Source organism: Dipodomys ordii, unplaced genomic scaffold, assembly GCF_000151885.1.
Source record: "Dipodomys ordii isolate 6190 unplaced genomic scaffold, Dord_2.0 Scaffold29, whole genome shotgun sequence".
NCBI lineage: Eukaryota > Metazoa > Chordata > Mammalia > Rodentia > Heteromyidae > Dipodomys > Dipodomys ordii.
In genome coordinates, this window is record NW_012267245.1 from 7,747,494 (window position 1) to 7,769,448 (window position 21,955).

General features: G+C 51.8%; 1 protein-coding gene across 2 annotated transcripts in view; it reads left to right on the forward strand.

Moving 5' to 3' along the window:
- The window catches only part of Tnfaip8 (tumor necrosis factor, alpha-induced protein 8), a 63,131-nt gene that overhangs the window by 981 nt on the left and 40,195 nt on the right, over positions 1-21,955 (forward strand). Inside the window, exon 1 of one of the 2 annotated variants that reach the window (XM_013016088.1) lies at positions 18,917-19,447. The exons of the other annotated variant lie outside the window; for it this stretch is intronic. Coding sequence (XP_012871542.1) covers position 19,447 — 1 coding nt within the window. The 5' untranslated portion in view covers positions 18,917-19,446. Of the gene's footprint in view, positions 1-18,916; positions 19,448-21,955 lie in introns of those variants that run through there. 2 annotated transcript variants of the gene reach the window in all.

Genomic DNA, 21,955 nt, shown 5'->3' on the forward strand with positions numbered 1-21,955 from the left:
CCCAGACTGCATCCTAAGCAGCTGCCCTGAGGCTGCAGCCCCAGTCCTAGGCTGGACCATGGGCAGGGGCCAGGGCTTTGCCTCAGGATGAATGAGTGGGGACCTCACTGGGGAGTGATGTGCACCGTCGGGCTCCCAGCCCTCAGCGCCGTGGGAGGACGAGGGATCAGGCCCCGGCCCCTCGGACAGGACACAGGACAGGACTGCCCGCAGGTAGGCAAGTTCACAGCCAGTTGGACCCTCCAGACTTGGGTGCCTTCAAGTTGCTCGCTGATTCAGCCAGGACAGGTTATTTCCCGTTTCCTGTCACCTTGAATGCTAGACCAGCGCACAGTTGAAGCAGGTGTTCCCACTGGAAGTTATTTTTGTGGGCAAGGACATCAGTACTGTTAGCACAGGCCCGTATTTCTACATTTAAAAAGTTAATTGAGCTGAGCTCCTCCAGTGTCTCACGCCTGTAATTCTAGCTACTTACTCGAGAGGCTGGGGTCTGAGGATCCTAGTTAGAAGCTGAAAGTCCAGTGAGACTCTTCTCTTCAGTCAGCCACCAAAAGGCCACCAAAAAGTGGAGCTGGGACTCAAAAGTGGTAGAGTGCTAGCCTTGAGAAAAGAAAAAAGCACAAGGACAGAGTCCAGGCCTGCAGTTCAAGCCCCAGGACCTGCACACTGACACGCAGGCGTGCGTGCATGCACACACACACACACAAGATAGTTCTGCTGTGTCTTAATAGCTGCACTGCATGCAGTCTGTCTGTGGGATGGGCTCTTGGCCTGTCTGCTGCTCGTGTGGTCACTGAGGTTCTGCTTACATCTAGTGCCCTAAGTTCCACCTCTCAGTGCATGTTGGCTGTGCTCTTGCTCTGAAAGTAGAAGACTGGTAAAATGTCCTCAGCTTCCCTGATTAGAACCCAGTTCAGTGATGTTGGTTTGGAAAGGACTCGGAGTGGAGGTGCCGGCTAGAGGAGAGCTCCCCAGCAGTGACAGCAGGCTTCTGGGAACCATTGTGCAGATAAATCACTTTAAGTGTTGGTTTATCACAGCAGGTATTTGTATTCTGGCTTGAATCCCATGTTACACAAAAGCGTTTCCACACTCTTTTAACTAAGGAAACATTATACTCTGCAGTGTAAACATATGATTCCATCTCTCTTTAAGAAAAGAAGTAATTATCGGACTTAATTAAAAACCTGGAAGCATGTATTGCCACCTTCTAATTAAATCTGTCATAGGAGTTAACTCAGCAATTTATTGTTAATATTCTAAGCAACAGTTACCTTTATTTGGGTAGATTTTTGATGCTTATTTCCGGCAAGCACATTAGTCAGTTTTTGTGTCTTCATGTAAGTAAATAAAAGTTAGAAAAGTAGACTACCTCCTCCCCCGCTCCACCACCCTCTGTGTTGCGAGTGAATGTTTGGGGCTGAGCTCTTGGCACTGATACATGTAGACCTTGTAAGCCATTATGTTCAGCGGAATGTCCCAATGACTTAAGAACCTTGGATAAATCGTCAGATACAGGCAGGTTCCAGAGCCAGTGTCCTGACCCGACACAAAGGTGCCTGCTAGACATTATCTTCCAGGTAGTGTTTACTCTGTTCTGCCTTTCCTTCCTATAAGTTTAAATTTAGTGACAAAGGGGCTGTGTGAGTTGGAAATTGGTCTTGGTTGTCTTCATTTGTCCACTTTTGACTGTATTACTGTAGGTAGTCTCTGGATATTGAACTACTGTGAGCTCAGACAGTTCTGAGCTCCTGAACATGACAGCAGACACTAAGGGGCCACGCACCCAGTATTATGAAGCCTGCTTTTTGGCAGTTTTTGGTCTGTTGAAATTGGAGGAAAGGGTGTGTGGAGAGAAATGACCACGCTGAAACAGGGTGCATGAGGAAATAAATGCCCGGTGCAGGGCGGGGGGAGGAGTAGATTTCAAGAGTGGTTTATGGCTCAAAAGAGTTAATCCTTGGAGACCTCTGCCCCCTTGGTGCTCTGCACAGCCCTCGCTGAATGGTTCGGACCAGTCCGCATGTGCTAGAAGAACCAGGCCGGGAAGTAGCAGGCTGCTTTCTGGGAGGCCTAATTTGTGCTCAGAGGGCACCTTTGTGCCACACCGCGAGTGGCATTCCCTCCCGTGCTCTCCACCTTGGCCTCTACACGCCGAAGCGTTGAATGTCGGGCACCTTCTAGAAAGGGGGAGAAACAGCCACCCCGTCCCTGAATCGGATGTTCGTGGGTCAGCAGCCAACGTGGGCTGTGTGACTGAACATTCTACGTTAGCCGGTGACGTCTTCTCTGTCAGTGTATGGGGTACGCCCAGCAGTGACAAGTAAGGGCCACCCTTTCTCCAGGAAGAGAACAGGAGGAAGCCCGGGGAGCGTTAGCAAAGCCCCAGCACCAGGGCACAGGCCAGTCCCGAAGACAGAGAGGAGCTGCCGTTCTTGGGATTCCTGGCTCTGATGCGGACCTCAGGGGACGGCGCTGTGCGGTGCCGACTGACCCGTACCACCTCCCCCTCCTCACGCGGCCCACGTCCGGCCTTTAATACCAGTTGCACACAGGGCACTCACAGACCTGCAGGAGGCATTTTAACGAGCGAGGCTTTTCGCTTCCTGAAGCTAAGCATGCACTTCCTGCTCTCCTACCTCTGGTCCTGACGACGGTAGCCCTGGGGTCTGGAATGGCCAGAGTTTCTGTACTCCTGTCTTTTACTGGTGCTGTTGCCATAGCTGGAGGTGAATGTTGGAAGGGAGAGGACAAAAATAGCAACAAAGACAATCTTCTAGAACTTGGTTGCAACACGTAAACGAGGTCAAATAGCATCCAGTGAACCAGCGCAGGTCAGTTTGTTTTTATTCTACATTTTGGCCTGCAGAGGAGGGAAGGAGAATTAGCCAATTCTAGAAAGTCAGAGGCTGGAGCACCGTAGTAGCTGACTGGCCCGCGACATTTGGGGTTTCAAGTCTGAAGGGGCCAGCCCCTCCACACACCCAGCATGCTGGAGGTGAGCTCAGCCCATTCATTCTTCAGGCAGCTCTCAGTGAGCTCATGCTATGCGTGGGTGCGGCACCGTCCTCCTGTGTTCCAGGAAGGCCTGGAACCCGAGAGCACAGCTAACTTGCTCAAGGTTCACGGTAAGAAGAGGTCCCTGAGGGTAAGTTTATACTGGCCAAAAAAAAAAAAAAAATAAGAGTCCAGAATTCTCTGGCATTTCCTAACAGGAGAGGTAGCTTGCGTAGGACTGAGCCATTTTCATTTCTCACGAATCAGAGACCACGGCGAGCACAGTTCTTTGGATGCGGCAGGATAGCAGTAACCCTGATTCCACAGGACTTCGTTCTCTTGGGCTTTCGTTGTCAGGCCTGGAAGTTTCCCGAGAAACTTGTTTGGTCATATTGCTGGCTCAGCAATAATCACATAACATACCCCTCACTCTGCCCCTCCTCTCAGGAAAGGTTGCTTTTAGTCCATGGTTCAGGACCGCCTCAGGACTGGATGGATGTCCACAGGCTTTCCTAGCACTGCCCTTTCTCCCTCCAGAGTGGGGGTGTGGAGCTTCCTGAAGGCACTTCTGTCTGGGGTTCTGAGGACTGGCCGGACGGGTAGCTCTGATTGCCAGAAGAATGCAGGGTGAGGAGGGTCTGGGAATGGCCCCCTGGTGGTCCCCCTCACCAGCCTGTGAACACATCTAGACCAGTTTCTTTAACAACAGGGAATGGCGTTAAGCTCACATTTTCCAACTTCTGGTTTCCCTGACATTGGGAACGGAATGGCTTGAGTCAGGGAGAGGTTGGTCGAAATGACTTTGCTGGAATCAGCTGCTCCTGGGTCAGCCACGGTGGATCGCTGTGTGGTTTTGAACTCTCCACTTCAGCCCCCCGACCCTGTGGGTTCTTCCCTTGTCAGTGTGTGGCTGGCACTTGGCAGGGGGTGGGCTTTGTGGGACTGGCTAAATCGGTATCTTTGGTATTAGTCCCGGGCCACAGCGGACAGAGGGAAGGAGGTAAGTTATAGCACCCGTGCTGATGGCATGACCTCAGCACAGAGAGCAGGAGGAAAGTAGCACACGGTCGAGGATTCGGGGTGCAGGACCATGGGGCTACATGAGGAAAAGGGCTGCTGCGGACTGAAGAGCCAGGGCAGGACTGTTGGCTTTTACGTGTCTGAGCACAAAGAGCCTTAGAAACCCGTTACATGGAGCTAGTGAGTTGTGGGTCGGCCTTTTCCAACCTCCATGCTTAAAACAGGCAATGGATGCAGCCGGATCACCCAGGATGGGCAGGGCCCCGTGGTACGGCAGAAGCACTCAGGCTGGCATAGCCTGAGCAGGAATGCAACCATGCAAGCATGCACAGGGTGGTCCCAGGGGGTAGCGCTGGTGGGACGCAGTTCTAGGCAGAGCGCACAGTGCACGCTTGGTGTTTTGAGAGGCAAAGAGTAGGAGACAGCCTAGCCAGCCAGCCATGGCCCTTACTCCTTCAGACAGTCTTCATTTCCTGTACCGAATTCTTGTTCCAATTCATTATTTTTAGAATGAGATTCTTACAGAGGTGGGAGCTGCAGAGGTTGTACTTAGTGTGCGGTGGTTCCCCGTCGCGGGCTTTTCGCTCGACTGTGTCAGCCTCACGCTCAGACGCTCGGAAATGCCGCGGCCTGATGGGGAAAACGCAGATACAGGGAGACAATAGATTTCAAAGTTCAGAACAAACTTGGGTGACTCAGACCTGTAGTGACTGATCCCGCCGTTCTCCTATCAGGAAACAACTCCTATAAAAAAAAATTTCCCGTCTTCTCTCTTTAAGAAGCAGAGCTAGACTTGGGGAAAGCGGCTGGTGTTCGGTTAGAGCCTGCCTCACCGAGAATGCCGAGGGGCCCCAGATTCACAGAGGGCACCGAGCCACCCAGACTCCCGAGATCCCCGGGTCTGCTGTCTGCATCCCCTGTGCACGCAGCCCTTGTCTGCCTTCAGGGCCTGGAGTGGTGGCTGCTGTTTGCCAAGGTAGGAGACCCTGTGTACACACGGACTTGTGCGGTGTGTCTGCCAGGTGAGGCAGACACAGAGGTGTTCACATTTCAACCGTATTCAGTGTGCTGGCTTTTGGGGCTCATCTGGGGCTGTAGCCTCCAGCCTGACCTCTAGTCGGTCTGCTGGGAAGCTTGTAGGAACAAGTGCAGGTCTTGACTCCCAACACTACAGCTCCCATTTCCAACCCCCCACCCTCCTCAGACACACGCACGCACGCACGCACGCACGCACGCACACACACACGCACGCACGCACGCACGCACCCTGCGAAGGGGAACTCCAGCCTGGGACGCCCACGTCAGGTCCCGTGAGGGGAGCGTATATGTCTAGGATTTTTTTCCCCAGCAAAAGGAGCAAATCTGTTAAAAGCACAGAGTAGTTTTAACACACACAAAATGTATACCCAGGAAGCATTATGTCTTAAGAAGCCACAGCAACGTGGTCTTTTGTGAAGGTTCTGTGTGGTACAACTTTGATAAGCCACCAGGTGAACAGCAGTGGACAAGTAGATTTACCCCCAATGGACCCGAGGACTGATGGCCATGGAGCAGATGTTGGAGAATCTGCCTGGTGTTCGTTCGTTGGGAATCTAGACTCCAGTCCCTGGTGTGACGTCCTGACTCTGGCGAGCCAGCGTCCATGAGGATGCCCCAGGTTGCTTTGTAGATTTCTGAGTGGCTGGCGCCCCCAGCCAGGTGGCCGTGTGTCCGCCCCCCAGTCCGTTGCATGGTCCCGAGGTCCTGGCGACTCCAGAGGGGGCCTCTCATGTCATGATGGTAGGAAACAGGAAAGGGCAAAGCAGACTGTGTTTTGTTTTTCTTTTTCCTGTGAAGCCATCTTGCTGTAACTTCCTCTTTCTTTCTCCGTTTTTGTATGTGGGGCTGGGGGGCGGGGGAGGGAGTGGCACTGGTATTCAAGACTCTCCTCCCCGTGGCTCAGCTCTGTTCAGTTTCTCCTGCTAAGGGGATGTTCTGGGCCGGGCAGGCCTGTCACTGATGGTCCACTGTGCGAGAGGGCCGCCGCCGCTTTTTCCAGTAGGGAGAAGGGCTTGGATGTGTGGGTGAGAGGACGGCGAATGCCGGTCTGCCCCGGCCCTCTCTCTAGCCACCATCTTCCCAGGTCTACCCACCAGGCTTTCTAGCCTCACGGAGGGTGGGTGAGGGAGACACAGGGAGGCCAAGCGCGGGAGAGACAAGTGGCCTTTCTGGGTATACCCTTCAGTTCTTCTGAATGCTCACACTTCTGTTACCTTCATGGTGGTTCTGAGCACCAGGACGGCCGTGATGATAAGCGGTGCGCTGTATCAGGGCTTCAGGCTGCCTGACCAGCGAGCGCTGTAGGCAGCAAGTCCAAGACAGACGTCGGCGTCCGTCTCTACCAGATCTTCAGTCCATGCCTCAGAGACAGTCCCCTTCTTCCTGCGTCCTCCGGTGGGACATCACTGCCGTCTCTTAGGCACCAGCCAGATGGATCAGAGCTCCATCTGAGCAACGCATTTAGCCTTCACTCTCTCTTCACCAAAGGCCTATCCGAGCAGTCAAATCGCAGGTTTGGGACACAGTTCCATTTGTACCAATCACTCTGGCAAAGGACCTTGCAAATGCCCTCATGATCATAATACGCGCTCAGGTCGGACATAGAGCTCGATCAGAATACAGGAATGTGTCTTACGGGCATTGTATGGGTAATTTCTGTACATGCATTGCTCCCACAAATTAATTTTTTTTGCTTTAACTAATTGTCCTTCGAAAAAATTAAAATAGAAAAAAGTTTTCAAATGCTTATTTACTAAATTCAGGGCTTATTAATTTTTAGTAGAGACCCAAATATGCATTTGATATTCTTGTGTCCTTTGGTTTTGAAGAACTTCCTTTAATATTCCTCGCAGACTGCTGGACAGACTTCGTGTGCACATCTGCTGTCTGTCTGTCTTCATTTCCTGTTCCTGTCAGAAACGCAGCCTGAACAGGACCCACTGCAACAGCCTCATTTCAACTGAATCTCCTCTGTGGAGGCTCTGCCTTTAAATACACTCATCTTCTGAGACCCTGGGGACAGATAGGAAGTTTGGAGCCAGCGCCAGTGGCTCACACCAGTAATCCTAGCTACTGAGGTTACCAAGAGCTAAGGCCTGCCTACTAAGAGGCTGAGATCTGAGGGTCATGTTTGAAAGCCAGCCTGGACAGAGAAGTCTGTGAGACTCTTATCTCCACTAAACTACACGCACGCGTGCGCGCACACACACACACACACGCAAACACACACACACAGAGGAAGTGGAGCTGTGGCTCAAGTGGTAGAGCTCTAGCGAGTAAAAAGTAGCTCAGACAAAGTGCCCATGTCCCTCGAGTTCAAGCCCCAGGACTGTCATCATAAAACAAAATAAAAATAAGAATTTTGGGAGCACCGTAGTCTGTTCATTCTGCTATGTAACAGAATACTCAGTACTGGACACTTTATAAAATAAATTGATTTCTCACAGTCTGGAGGCTAGGGAGACTAAGATCAAGATTCCAGAAGATTCTATGACTGACTAGGGCTGTTCTTTGCTTCTTTGTCCTTTGAAAAGACACCAACCCATGAGGCGTTTGTGGCTTTCTTGCTCTTCCCCATCTGTGGGAGTCAGTACTCCCTAGGAGAGGGTGCCCAGTCCAGAGTGTGTGCCGTCAGAGACCAGGCTGTCCTCTGCCGAGTGCTTTGGGGTGTCACCGAGGTGTCTGCTCTGTGCTGGGGGCCAGGTCCCCTCCACTCCATAGCATGGCACCGCCTGTCTGCAGACTCATCAGTGCATCACAGAGAATGGCTTCTTCAGCAATGGCTTCCCCACCAGCCTAGGACGGAGCCAGGAAGCATGTGCACATGCATACGCGCACACACACACACACACACACACACGCACGCACACACACACATACACACAGGTGGCAGTGACAACTTGGTTCTCTTGTAGTATCTGTCTCCTCATCGAAGTTCAACTCTTTCCTGAAGCCTCCATGGGTCTCACTGGCTAGAACCAAGTGGGTGTCGTGTCAGTGGCTCACGCCTGTAATCCTAGCTACTCAGGAGGCTCTGAGATTGGAGGGCTGTGGTCAGAAGCCAGACCTGGCAGACAAATCTGCGAAATGCTTTTGTCCAGAAAGCTGGCCCATGCACGGGAGAGCACGCACGCGTGCGTGCACACCATCTTACGTTTTCTTTTCTTGAGGGCCTTAGGTGTGCTACTCCATTGTCTTCTGACACAAGTTTGATCTGAGTCTGATGATGACCTCAGTTTCCCTCCCCGGAGGATCTCCTCTGGTGGCACTTTCGAGAACACCAGCTGGGCGTCTGTTCTTTTGCCGACTTCATCTCTAACATTCTAGCACGGGGGCCGTGTGCTATTACGTTTCCAGATATGAGTTTATGATTTGGTCAATCTAAATAATCTCTTGCTAAATAATCTCTTCTTCCTGTGAAACCCAGAATGAGCCGTGCGCTTGGTAACTCTAGCTTTTTTTATCTTCATAACCTCAGTTGAACTTTGTAAAGTATACATAGCACCAAATACGTGTGTTTATGAAATGATGTGGAGGATAAGAGCTCTTTTCTTTCCTTATAGGCCTGTCAGCTACCCCACCCCCGTTAAGTAACCCTTTCCCTCCCCTGGAGCCTGGCTTTGCCCAGTTCTGGCTGTGCTCATGGGGGTGGGCCTTCCCTGAGCAGGTGTGGGCCCGGGCACTCGGCGGTCCTGCAAGGCACAGGAACGCAGGGTGCAAGGCTGCCTGGCCATGCTCTCATATCACGGCGTCTCTGTCACTCAGCATAGGGTCCCCGATTCCCAGGACTCGGCATAGGGTCCCTGACTTCCAGGTTTCAGTTTCTTTCCTCCAGAGTTAACTGCTTCACGGTGATGGCTGACCTTGAGGAGATTTTAGGGAACTGAGTTGAAATCCAGGGTCCTCCCTGAGCTGCCTCCGCCCTTCCATGAATAGTGTGCAAGAAGGCGAGATCACATCCTGATAGTTGAAGAAAGCAAACACGATACACCCATTATTAAGACAACACTCCGCAAAAGTAAAGGACATGTATAAAGAAACCACAGTAAGATTATGGGCAGATGTGCAAACATCTTGTTTGATGTCTCATGTTCCTCTCCATCTTCATCGGCGGTTTTATGAAGCTGTGTTAGGAGGATATTTGGTTAATGTTCTCTGGACATGGTCTTCTATGCAGTTCTCTGTGTTTCTACGGGGAACTCCTCAGGCTCGGTTGATAGGTGCCCTTCCTGGGATGTGCGGGAAGGAAGGGATGGTCCACAGCTCCTTTTCCAAAGCTCCCAGCCCACGTTGGTGAGCTGTCCTGGGGCAGACACTAAGGAATGATTCGAAGCTATCACCCTGGCCAGTGTGAAGTTTCCTTTAATTAAACTCAGGTCTTCAAGAGGTTAGCCAGTTTTACTCTTTATTTACAAAGGCGTTGTGAGGAGCAGCTGGCCAGCAGCAGCCTTCCCTTCTCAGCAGGTGTGTGTAGGGGCCTCAGGCCGTTTGGGACAGTTACATGGAAGAATCCATTTCTAGCCTCCTTTTCCCCAGGAAACGGATCCGCCGGGCAGTGAGGTGCACACATGGAGGAAATCTCAGGCCACTCACCGGAGCGGAGGTCTCCACGGCTGAGGACTCCTCCTGGAGTCTCAGAGAGGCAGTTAACTGCACCGAAGTTAACAAGCACTCAACACTCACTCTTGAAACCACCCTTGCTGTGGCCTTTGGCTCAGCTGACTAGAGTTGTACTTCTTCACTTAGGTTTGCATTTCTTAAGTTAAAGCCACATTTCCCCTACTTTTTACCTGTCTTCCAACTTGGCTTTACAGCTTTTTCTTTATGAGGTTAATTATTTTGCTATCCATCTCCCAGAGCTGTTAATACAAATGTTGATTCAAGGTGAATGGATCTTCTGGGCTAGCTTACCTGTTGGGAATTAGTATATTTAAAATCAATCTCTCTTTACTAAAATCTACCGTTTCACCTAGGGATGGTTATCAGATTTCTTTGTGTCTCCCAATGGGTGTATGCATGTCTGTGACCATGTCTCTATGTGGTGTCTATAGTTTTACTTATGAACGGACTCACAAAAGAATAGCCTTGTGTATTTCTCACGGTTTAGCAAGAAGTACTCAGTGTTGCCAGCCCGCTGGTCCAGCCTGGGTGGGTCTGAAGAAAATCCATGCTGGAGCCGGGCACTGGTGGCTCACGCCTGTAATCCTAGCTACTCAGGAGGCTGAGATCTGAGGATCGTGGTTCAAAGCCAGCCCGGGCAGGAGAGACTGTGAGACTCCTATCTCCAATAAACCACCAGAAAACCAGAAGTGGCGCTGTGGCTCAAGGGGTAGAGCGCTCGCCTTGAGCTGAAGAGCTGAGGGACAGCGCCCAGGCCCAGAGTTCAAGCCCCACGACCGACACACACACAAAAAAAAGAAAATCCATGCTGGGGAGGAAAGGCCCCAGCGCTCCTCGAAATGTTTCTGAAAAGCCGGGGTGAGGATCTGAATCCGCGTCCCCTGCTCCTTTCAGTCTACACCTCCACTTTGCTGTTCATTTGTAGTTCTTTTACTTCAGATACTCACCTGACTCAGAAATCCTACAGAGTGTGCAGGGTGTGTGTTTTTTTTTTAGTCCTTGTCCTCTGAGAGATGTCAGCCTGCTTCTAAGGAAAGGGTTAGGCTGGAAATCATTGGAGTGCTTACTGTTCACAATACGTAGAGATGTGTTTGGCGATCTATTGCTGCATTAACAGATGGCCGGACATAATAGTGAGCATCTCTTACTGCATACAGGTTCTGTGACTCGAGCCGACTGAGGCTCTGCCTTGAGATTCCTCCTGAGGGCCTCCTGGACGTGGGGGATCCAGTCCTGAGTTGGTTCCTCATGTCTGCTCAGGTTTCCATGGTGGATGGATCATCCCAGAGTCAGTAACCCAAGAAGCACAGGGGTAGACCAATGCCTTCCGTAGTGGAGCCCAGTACCACTGGAGACCTGGGAAGGGGGGCGACACAGGAGCCAGTCCCCGGCATTGACCACGGTGGAACCAGCCAAGAGACAGGCTGTCCTCCGAGGCCAGGATCTGTGCAGTAATGAGGAAAACATTGCTGAAAGGAAGGGGTGGGCAGGAATGGGGTGGGTTTGCAGTAGGGGCACTGGGTAGGATATGGTGTCAGGAACAGGCAGGCCACAGGGCAGGAACAGTGTGCTGTTGGCCACCAGTGCAGCAGTTGGCTAGAACAAAGTCTGGCAAGGTAGGGAGCACCGAGTCCTGGGGCCGGGGAGTGTGAGCCACGGGAGGTTGGACTTGCTTTGATCGTTACCAAGATGAGCTGACTCAGCCCATGCGTGTGTGAGCTCCAAATACTCACTCACCTCTCTTACTGCTCCCTGATTTCTAGAATTCTAACAGTCCCGCCTCAGCCAGCTTCGTTGTAGTCTTCAGCTTCGTGTTTGTCTCATTATCACCGACAGATTACAAGGCCAGAGGGCTGAGTCTTTATCTCCTTCTGTTTCCTCTCTGGTGCTAGGCTCACTCGGTATTGGGTAAATACAGATATCTGGCTGGGGAATGTGTGTGTGGCCTGTGGCGAGTGATTCAGGTAAACATTTTCAAAAGCAAAGCCATCTACTGTAGGTTTGATTTCTGTAAATGGAAAAAAGTATTTAGATCCAGTTCTGCTGGTTGGCATCAACCAAAGTATTTAGAGAAAAAATTGATTTATTTTTATTGTTAAAAATACACTGTGGGTTATTTTTGGCTTTAGAAATTTCTTGTTCCACTTAAACCAGGCTAGTGGAATGGTACCATGTCTTGGTGTGACTTTGACGGGCTGAGGGGCACTGCCAGGGCAGGGCAGGGTGACACCTTCCTTTGAATGAAACAACCACTGTCCCTTATTTACATGAACCACCGGAAGCATTCTACCCCAGCTAGCACGAGGGAGCCTGAGACTTCTGATTTTATTAAATTAGCAAAGACAGTTTTGCTTTCTTCTCTGGATACTCTCCCTGAAACTAAAGAAGCAAAAGCCGGGAATGCAGACTATGCCCTCACAACCCTTGGCCGAGAAGGTTCAGGGTTGAGAATAAAGCATCTGCCCAGAGCCAAAGGGAGTGAAAACTGTGGCTTTGGGCATGGAATCCCTGTGAGACTCAGACTGAGAGTCTGAGGGAGGGGAAGAGCATCTGTGGGAGGGAGGTGGAGGTCACTCTTCCCTGGCCTGCTGGGGCCTGGGAGGGAGGGAGGGCTCCCCTGGAGGAAGAGCCATGGAAGTCTTCAGACAGGTCTGCTGCTTGGGCCCTGCCTCCACCCCGGTTTCCTTATTTGCTAAATGAAAGGTTGTCTCTCATAACATCTAAGATCTGCTCATACTTTGTGGTTCCCTTGGAGAAAAGCGAGCGAAGGTCAGGATTTCTGCTTCTAGGTAACTAAGAGAAAGCATTTATCCACACAAATACTTAGATGCTACCCATCTGAGTCCCAAACTGGACATAAACTGAACAAAAGACTGCATAGATCTTGACTTCTGACCAAAAGGCAAATCTCAATCTAAGAAGAGGGGAAGGAGGTTATTGGCTGCCTGAGGCTGAAAGCCATTGGGTATTTTCACAATGTTCTTTCCCCTCTCTCTCTCCCTCTCCCTCTCCCTCTCCTCTCTCTCTTTCTCTCTCTCTCTCTCACACACACAATGTGTGCTGTTTTCTGACTTGTTTCACTTAGCCTAAGTCCTCTAGGTTCATCCCTGTCACAAATAGTAGATTTATTTTTTATCTTTTAAGTGTACCTTAATTGGTAAATAAACACTGTATGCATTCATGATGTGAAGCATGATGCTTTGGTATGTGTATCTGCTGTGAAATGTCAAACCTAGCTATTTAACTTAACCCTTGCCCTACAAATATACCTTTGTGTGCACGTGTGTGTGTGTGTGCCGCATGCATGTATGTGCATTGTGCACATAAGAACACATGGCCTACTCTCAGCCAGTCCAAACACGTTGTTTGCAACCATTGTCACTGTGACACACAGTTGAACTCACTCTTGAACTTGCTCCTTCCTGTGGGGCTGAGACTTTGTGCCCTTGGGCCGGCCCCCCGGCCCCCACAGGCTCTGGTGGCATCCACCTAACTTATTTGGAGTCAGGCTGGCAAGCGTGCTGGAGTGGACGGACAGTCTGATGTACGCAGGTCTTCTGGTTCTAGGATGGTAGCTGCTCACTGTGTTTGATAAGCAGGAAGATCCCTGTGCTTTTGGGAGACAGCTTCAAAAGGCTTGCATTCCAAGAGCGATAACCCTTCATAGACTGACGCGAACTGTCCTCAGGAAGGGGTAGCTCCGGATGACGTATTCTCCCCTTGAGCATTGGCCTGCTGACCCGTCCAGGTATTCCCCTACGTCACGTGGGACGGCTTGTGGCCTTCTGTTGACTCCGCTCCTCACACCGTCAGCTTTTAATGAGCTCATTTGGAGGGTGTTGGTCACTGGATCATCTTTTCATCAGGGTTAGATAGATAAGTGCACTTATTTCCATTTTTAATTAACACTTAAAGCTTGTGATCTAAGATGACTCACAAAAGCCAACAACTCTCTCCCTTCCCCCCCCCCCCCAAACTGCAACGCACACAGCTTACTGAATGCTGGCCGGAAGGAGCGGCCTCAGTACTCCTGGCTTTTCCTGGCCTAACTCTGCGTGAACGTTTGTATTAGTCACCTTTTGCAGCTGGGCCGCAGTTCCTCAGGTCTCAGCCCACGGCCCCGTGGCTCTGCTGTTTCGTGGGCCACCATGAGCCCAGCGGCATGTTGAAGCTCAGGGCTGATAGCTCGCAGTGGCCAGGATGCAGGGAGGAAGGCTCTGGGGACAAGAGGCCTGCTTCCTCCGGCAGCCCACCTCCGAGCAGTCCATTCCGCTGTACGGTCATCCGTGGTTAGGTTAGCCCACTGATGAAGCCCCTCACCATCATCTCTCAGAGCCCTTCCTGGGATCTAGCAAGCAGGCCTCAGGGCTGAAGACAGTGCTTCCAATCGGGCGTTTCCAACTCCTGGGTTGACGGAAGGCGTTTTGAACTGTCCTACTCTGAGCCTTGAAACATGCAACTGTTTCCTTCCCTCGTGTTACTTTACTGGGTTTTGGAGCCTGCCTCCTGTGCTATCCTGTCCTGGCTCTTCTCTCTTAGAGGGACTCCCGTGCTGGGTCCTAGGGCCCTCAGAGACAAGGCGTCCCCTAGAAGTCAGGGAACTGGAGCAGCTCTGCAGCCAGTGTCAACACTCCAGTCCAGTTACAGATAACTGCTCAGTTTTCCATTGCCCATGCCAGGGGGGTTGTGAAGACTGTGCTCATTTTAATAAGCATTGTGGATTTGTGAGGGTTGAACTCAGGACCTGGGCCCTGCCCCTGAGCTCTTTTGCTCAAGACTAGCATCCTACCTCTTTGAGCCACAGCACCACTTCCGGTTTTTGAGTGGTTCGTTGGACATTAGAGTCTCGAGGGGGGAGGGGAGGACATTAGAGTCTCCGAGGGGGGGGGCACTTTTCTGCCCAGGCTGGCTTTGAACCGCGATCCTCAGATCTCAGCCTCCTGAGTCGCTAGGATGACAGGCGTGAGCCACTGATGCCCAGCGATGAGCATCCTTTTTGTGTTTCAAGTACAAGCTAGCTGAGGTTTGCCGCGGTCACCATGTCACGGGTGTCAGAGGCCCTTCCTCCCTGTGCAGCTGGGTGTACCCAGAGCTGTGGACCCACCTCTGTGGGCCAGTGCTGTTACAAATCCTGCTGTGCACCTGGTGGGGGAAGGGGCGGCAGGCCTCCGCCACCCTGTCACCTGGGGAAGAGGAGGGCAGACCCTCAGAGACGTGACCAGCAGGAGTCGACAGTGCGACGGAGAGGAAACGCACGCTGAGTTCAAGTTGGATGCTAACTTTGAGTAACAACGGGGGAAAAAGATGTTTTCTACCCAAACCACCGAGTCCCTGGCCGGTCACCGGCAGTGCGGCCCGCCCACCCCGTTCCCATGCACCTGCCACACCGCCCAAAGCAGCCCAGGGTCTAGCTTCTAGAACCATGCCTAAGATTCCCCACTACGGTTAGATGCAAAGTATTTTCAGTTCAGTAAATTTCCCATGTGAGTGGGCCTCCAAATGTGAATACGTTAACCAGTTTGAGTAGAGGTTTCCCCGCCTTTGCTCTCTCTGTCTTCTGGGAACGTAGGGAGTCGCTGCCCTGCCCTTCTAAGAGACGGTCCCTGCCCCCCCCCCGCCCCGCCAGCTGGAGCTCTCAAAAGGGCGCCCCGCTTTCAAGTCCAAGCTCCTTCACTTGACTCCACTTGACACACTCAAGTTGTGTCTTGTCGACTTCCCAGCTCGTTTCCTCCCTGCTTCCTGAAGGCGCTGGCCGTGAGCTCCAGCAGATCCGGACTTTTCCTGCACCCTCCCCGGCTCCTTTTCCAGCCATCCTGCTCCTTCCTCCCGTAAATCTCTGCACCCCTGAGAAGGGTGTTCCTGGTCCTCCCCGGACTCTCACCGCGGAAAGACTGCACTGCACGGCAGTCGTGGGTCTGTTCTCTGGAGTCCCTGCTAACAGCAATCCCAGTCACCGTTAGCACGTGCTGAGCACGTACTACAGCCGAGACACTTTTTCTTAAGAAGGATCAGCTCATTTAATCCGTCCGGTACAGGCTCGCACTAGGTGCTGGCGTTTTCTCCATTGTAGAGTGGTGGCGTGGCACCTGCCACAGACCTTGGTAGGATCTGAACTCAGGCACGCTGGCTCCACACCCGTCGCCCGGCACACGGCCTTGTTAATAGTGACTGAATCCCTGGTTTGGCCGGGGTGGGTGTGCTGGGTTTAGGGGAATGAAAGTTGATTCCAGCGATGCACCATGAGCACCGCACCCGACTGGTCCAAGAAGGGCTTTCACAGACTCATGCTTGTTTGATTTATGATTTCTCATTGCAGCTTGGAGCTTTGGTGTAACCTCAGCTAATCTCTCCTTGATCAGTAGGAATGAGCCTTGTTAGCTTGGTCAAACACCAGCTGAATGGCCTGGGGAAGGGGCTCATGCGGGCGTGGAGGGACCCCCAGCGCCCCATAATGGTGCCTCAGTGAACCACAGGGAAGGCTGAGCCTCTGCCCCGCTGTGTCCTTAAACAGAAGCCAGCCCAGAGCTGACTGATCCGCGGGCCTTCAGTGGCTGCCCTGGTGGGGGTTCTGTGACTCCATGAACTTGTGTCTGTCCACTGAAAGTAGCAGTAACTGCCCCCGTGTCTTCTTGGAGGATAATTTCCTGCTGCTGAACTTGAAAACTTCCTTCTTAGAAACGTCTTCACTTATCTTCCGTGCCTTTTGTCATCCCCTTGGGGTGGATCAGAAAGCAGATGCACACATCAACATATCGCGTATGGATAGATTTTAACTCATAAAACTCCCTAAGTGTCAATCCTGGGTTTCAAGAGACACGGTAGCCAAACAGAAAACTCCCCAAAGTAATGGCAAGGTGAAATTATCTTTGCAAAACAACGCGTAAAACAACGTGTAATTGAATCATTATGCATGAGTCAATGTAATCTGCTTTCTGTCATGATGTAAAGAGGGAGAAACAAAGAGCCACCCCCCCCCCCCCCCCCGACGGCCTGGAGGAAGCAGCAAGGCCGACTCAGATCTGTGAACTGCAGCCTGTCCACAGAAGAAGAGCTGCTGGCTTCCCGGGGCTCCTGCCCAGGCCGTGATGGGGTTCAGAGAAAGCAAAGGGGTTCAGAGAAAGGGGTTCAGAAAGCAGAGTGTCGTGAGAGAACTCTGGCAGTCTGGACCAGTTTTCCCAATGACTGATTCTTCTTGCGGACATTGGGAAGCTGTGTATCACTCGGGCCTAGAGGAGGAGACAGAATTTCCCGTTAATTTTCAGTGTCTAGCTGCCTTGAAATACGAATGTGGTGAGCTCAGAAGATCCAAATCCTTCCTGTCCGGATGGTGGGATTAACAGTAGTTTCAAAAGTCATTCGGAACAACATTGGTTAAACTCTGTTCCTTCAAACCTACTTTTTTTTTTTTTTAATGTATTATGAAGGTGACCCAAGTTTCTAGGCCTCACTGAAGGGCCTCACTGAATCCCCGGGTCCTGTCGGCTTGGGGAATGTTTGTGGAAGTCATTTTGCCTTTGACCTGGGGAGGCCCTCCGGTCACTGTGGGGGTTCTGAGAGGGGTGAAGTGCTGCCCACCACCCCCACCCTCCACCCTTAGAGAAGGAGCACGCCAGCTTCTTTTGCTCTTCTGCCCTCCCAGGGCCGTAGCTCTGACTTCCCGCTCCCACCTCCAGCATGGAAGCCAGAATCTCATCTTTAACATTTTCCAGGGTGGTCAGGAAACAGAAAGACACCCAGCAAAACTCGGCTTGGTGGTCAGGACCTCATAGAAAGTCCCCCCCTGCTTTGATCTTTGCTTCTTATTTGCCATGAAATAACCTTTTCCCCCAAAGAATAGTCCTTTCTAGTGACTGTTCAAACCACCCCAAGAGCCGAATGACTGGTATTTGTTTAGTTTGGGAAGTAATTTTTTGAAGGAAACATCTCAACTCTTAAAGAAAGACCTGGGTGTGTGGTACACACCTGAAATCGCAGTATTGGAAGGCTGTGGTCGGAGGATTGTGAGTTTCAAGGCCAGTTTAGATTCCAAAGCAAGATATTACAACCCAAAACAAATACACACACACACAGAGAGAAATGTAAATTCAACAGAAAATGACATACAGAAAAATTACTCTCTAGGACTCACTCTTCCTCATGAAGCCTCTTGAATATCAGTCCTTATCAGCAAAGAAGCGTGAGCCACCATGCCCAGCCCTACCTTTTCAATTCTACGATGCACATCTTTCTTTCTGAAACAATTCTCAGGAGCTTGTTTTAGAATGGTCATGTACAGATTATGCCCTTCCCCCAAACACCTGCTATGAAATTGTTATTCTAATCCGTGGCCATTTTGGAGTCAGGGAAAGTGAGAGTATGCCAGTATGTCAAGACTGATGTGGCGACTTCTCTGATTTGATGGTGGGAGTTTAGTTTTACGAGTTTTCCCATTGAGGTTACCCTCAGAGACGGTGTTGCGGCCACCCCCGCTTTATCAGTAGCTCCGCTTTGCTTTGGAGTCTGCCCTTGTGATTCAGAAGCAGGCTTTGGGGCTGGGGTGTGGCACAGTGTGGGATGAATGCCTAGCAAGCCTGGGTTCGGTCCTCCGTGCTGTTGAAAACAGCCACCACCCACGTTCGTTTGCTGCAGAGCCATTTCAGGGAACGGTCAGGTCAGCCCTGAGCCCTCCCGTCACCGAGGTGCAAGCTCCTCCTGAGGCGTTGCCAGCACCTTGCCCAGATGGCGGTTAGCACTGTTAAGGCTGTTAACTGGCGCCTGAGTCATGTCTCATGCGATGATAGCTTTGGTGCCGGCACGGCACCCTGCTTTCCCTGCTGGCCCCACCGGCTCCCTCTGTGGGTGCCGCCTCCGGGGGGTGGCACGGGCAGCCACGGCCTCCGTCCGCCTTTGCCTTGCTGTCTGATTAGGTCTGACGGTGCTCCTCCCTCGGCTGTGCTTTGGATTTCCTGGCGTTGTGGGTGGGGTGGGGTGGCAGGTTTGACCTCTCTGCCTCTTGGTGCTGTGGACACAGCACGGTTAGGGGTTTCTGGTCCAGTGCCACTCACTGCCCCTCTAGCTCTGTCTTCAGTCACAGGCCTGCCGAAAGGCCACACCTGAGTTTAACCAAGCTCCTGCCAACTGTCCGCACGCCCTGGAGGAGACGGTTATTTGCATTTCTTGCTGCTGCTTCTGAGAAATTCAAAGATCAGACACCTTTTCTGCAGTTTCCTCCTCTGCTGAAACCGCAGCTTCCTTCCTCTGAGCCAAACGCTCTGCGGCCTGTGTTAGCATTCTCCTTTCCCGCCCCGGTGCCCGCCGGCCTCCTCCCAGGCCCCCGATGACAACGACGATGATGATGTGTAGTCAGGAGGGGTTTCCAGGGCGTCCATGCTTCCGAGTGACCGTGTCGGCACTTGTGGGCTTCTGGAGGGATTCTGGTGTTTCCCCTCACTGGCTCTCCGTGTTTTGGATGGATTCTTGAGAATCTGAAGAGAGCTTGAGGGGCTGGCGCTTGGCAGCCAGGGCCGCCATAGCTTGCTCATCACGTTCTCGGAAAGCGATTCCCTCTCAATAACACGGTCGCCTGGTGGTTCCTAGGACCGTAATAACGTGCTAAGAGCAGAGGGAAGAGCGTGGGCACCTGGGCAGGAGCAGGGCACGGCTCTGCCCTGGGAGGCCACAGGAGGGGACGCGGAGCCACCAGAGGGACCTCCAGTCATCTAGCGCCGTGAGGATTCAAAAGCGATAAAAGTGAGATGTGATGCTTAATCCCGACCCGGGGCCACAGTAAGCAGTAAGTGATCAGCATGTTTTCATCTGTATGTAGACCATGTCCTACTTTCAGTATTGGGGGGGAGGGGGGTGTAAAGCTGTTTCCCATGGGAAACAGAGGCTCAGGTTAAGAAGCTTGGTGACTTCCCCCTGGGGACGTGGTGCGTGGCCCATGCGGCGGAGCGGCCCATGTAGCCAGCACGAGGCCCTGCGTCCCTCACCCCACCCCACACCTCCCAAAAGAGAAGATGGCAAGCCCGGGGCAGTGGCCGCCATCAGACCACGCAGCGTCCGGGACAGGCAGCAGATCTTGAGCGGAGAGAGTGAAGTGAGGACGGTCTCTCCTTAGAAAAGGGCCGCGTGTGACAAGCCGGGGCAGACGCTTGTTGGGATTTTGTGCCCTTGGTTTTGGTTTTGGCATTAAGAGGGATTAAATGTGAAGATGGGAGAAATGACATTGAAGAGCAAGAGGAAAACGGGTGCAGTCCTGACCCTGCCTTGGCTGAGCCCCGTCTCTCAGCTGCCGTCTCTCAGGGAAGCGTTGATGGTCACTACGGCTGCCGTGGGCAGGGGGGTCAACACGCAGACTGGGGCTTAGGAGCTGTGTGTCTCATAAGCGTGCAACACGACTTACACGTCACCAGTCATTCTTTCTGGGAGAAGGGTCTCTACTGTGTCTCTGTGTGTCTGCTTTTATTTTCTTAAAGAAAAAGCAATCTGACGGCCGGAGTAGCTGAAGAGGCTGGTCCCAACACCGGAACCGGGCCCAGGGCTGTTGACAATACCCAGGAAGAGGAGGGAACGGCGGTGTGTGTGTGTGTGTGTGTGTGTGTGTGTGTGTGTGTGTGGAGCTGGTCTTGCGGTGGGCAGCTCTTCCTGGGAGGAAGGAGGCTGTGCTATCCGTGCTGGGCAGGTCCCTGGTCCTGCACCTGCTGGAGCCTGGAGGTCCAGAGAGGGCCTTGCGCATCCCAGGAAGTGCCTGGCTCTCCTCCCAGCCCCCAGGCTGGGTATTATTTTTTAGCGAACTTGACATTCCTTAAAACTTGGTTGGTGGCATCCATTGAAGACGGGTCAGCTCCGAAGCTGTCTTCATTGTCATGATAATACTGTTACCCTGTGAGTCTGTTTCAGTTCACTAAACAGCATCAAAGGGATGAACTCAGGGCCTAGTACTTTCTTGGCTTGCCTGCTGGGCTGGTGCTCTACTACTTGAGCAATGCCTCCAGCCCAGCTTTGTTTGGGGGAATGAGTCTCATGGATTTTTCTAATTGGGTTGGATTTGAACCACAGTCTTCTGAATCGCAGGTTCCTCAAGGGCTGACCAGGGCTGATCCACCCTTGTCTAGCTCCAAATACATTTTTACTTATTTGAGAAACGGAGAAAAGACATTTGCAGATCAGAGCTGTAGTTCATAATCTTCTCCATCCCTTCCACCTTTTCCCTTTCCTCTAATCATGTTGCTGCGAATGCCGGGAAGAAGGCCCTGACCTGGGGACGGGACGCACTTGTGTTGTGTCGAGTTGGTTGCGTGCCTCTCTGGGTACACTTGACCACCGGGGTGCCACACTGCACCTCAGAAGTTCTCATTCCTGGCTGCACTTCGGAATCCCTGGCTTTGAAAGATCTAGATCTTAATCAGATGCAGACAACGTCTCTAAAAAGAGGATGGGAACTCCTCAAGTGCCTACACCATGTTTAAAAGCCCAGGCTCTGGAACAGGGCTATCACCCGGGGATGGTTTTGACCAAGGGAACATTTGACAATATCTGAGATTTCTATGGATGTCTGTGTGCCTGCGGTCCCCAGGGAGTGAACGCAGAGACCCGGGTCAGTTCCTGCAGTGCCCAGGACTGCTCCCTGCACAGTTGGTCCCACGTAGCTAAACAGCCCACGGTAGGAAGCAGTGTGGTAGAAGACCGGACTCAGGAAATACCAGAGCAGTGCACACACCTGTCTTAAGAAAAGCACCCTTTGTAGACCCACCCAGTGAGATCACAGGGAGCAAGCGGCCTGGACTTGGTAATGGGGCCCTCTCCCCGGGGCTGGTGTGCCACAGGTCCCTGGTTTCCTGGGAAGGAACTCTTCCTGTGGTTCTCTGAACTTGTTGTTTTTGAATGACTTGGAAGAGGACCAATGTTAAGAAAATTAAACCCATAGAAGTGGGCCAAGATAAATAACTTTAAACTAAGCTTTTGAATTGCTTGACCCAATGCAGAATTTTCTAAAATAAAAAAGTGAACCAGTTGGAAGCGACTATCCATGACCTATAACAAATCTGACTTTATGTGCCATACATAGGTAGAACTCCTTCTCTTTCCGCTTCCTTTGGATTGGGTAAGAGGAGACTGAAAATGCATTTTAAAAAAAATTTCTCGCAATCAGTTTTTCTTTCATTGTGAGACGTTCCAGAATGCTTTCGTGTCAAGTTAACTTCTTTTTGTGGTGCTAGGGATGGAAGCTAAGGTTTTGCACATGCTAGACAAGGCCTACCCTGAGCTACATCCAGTTAATGTCATCCTCTATCTTGTT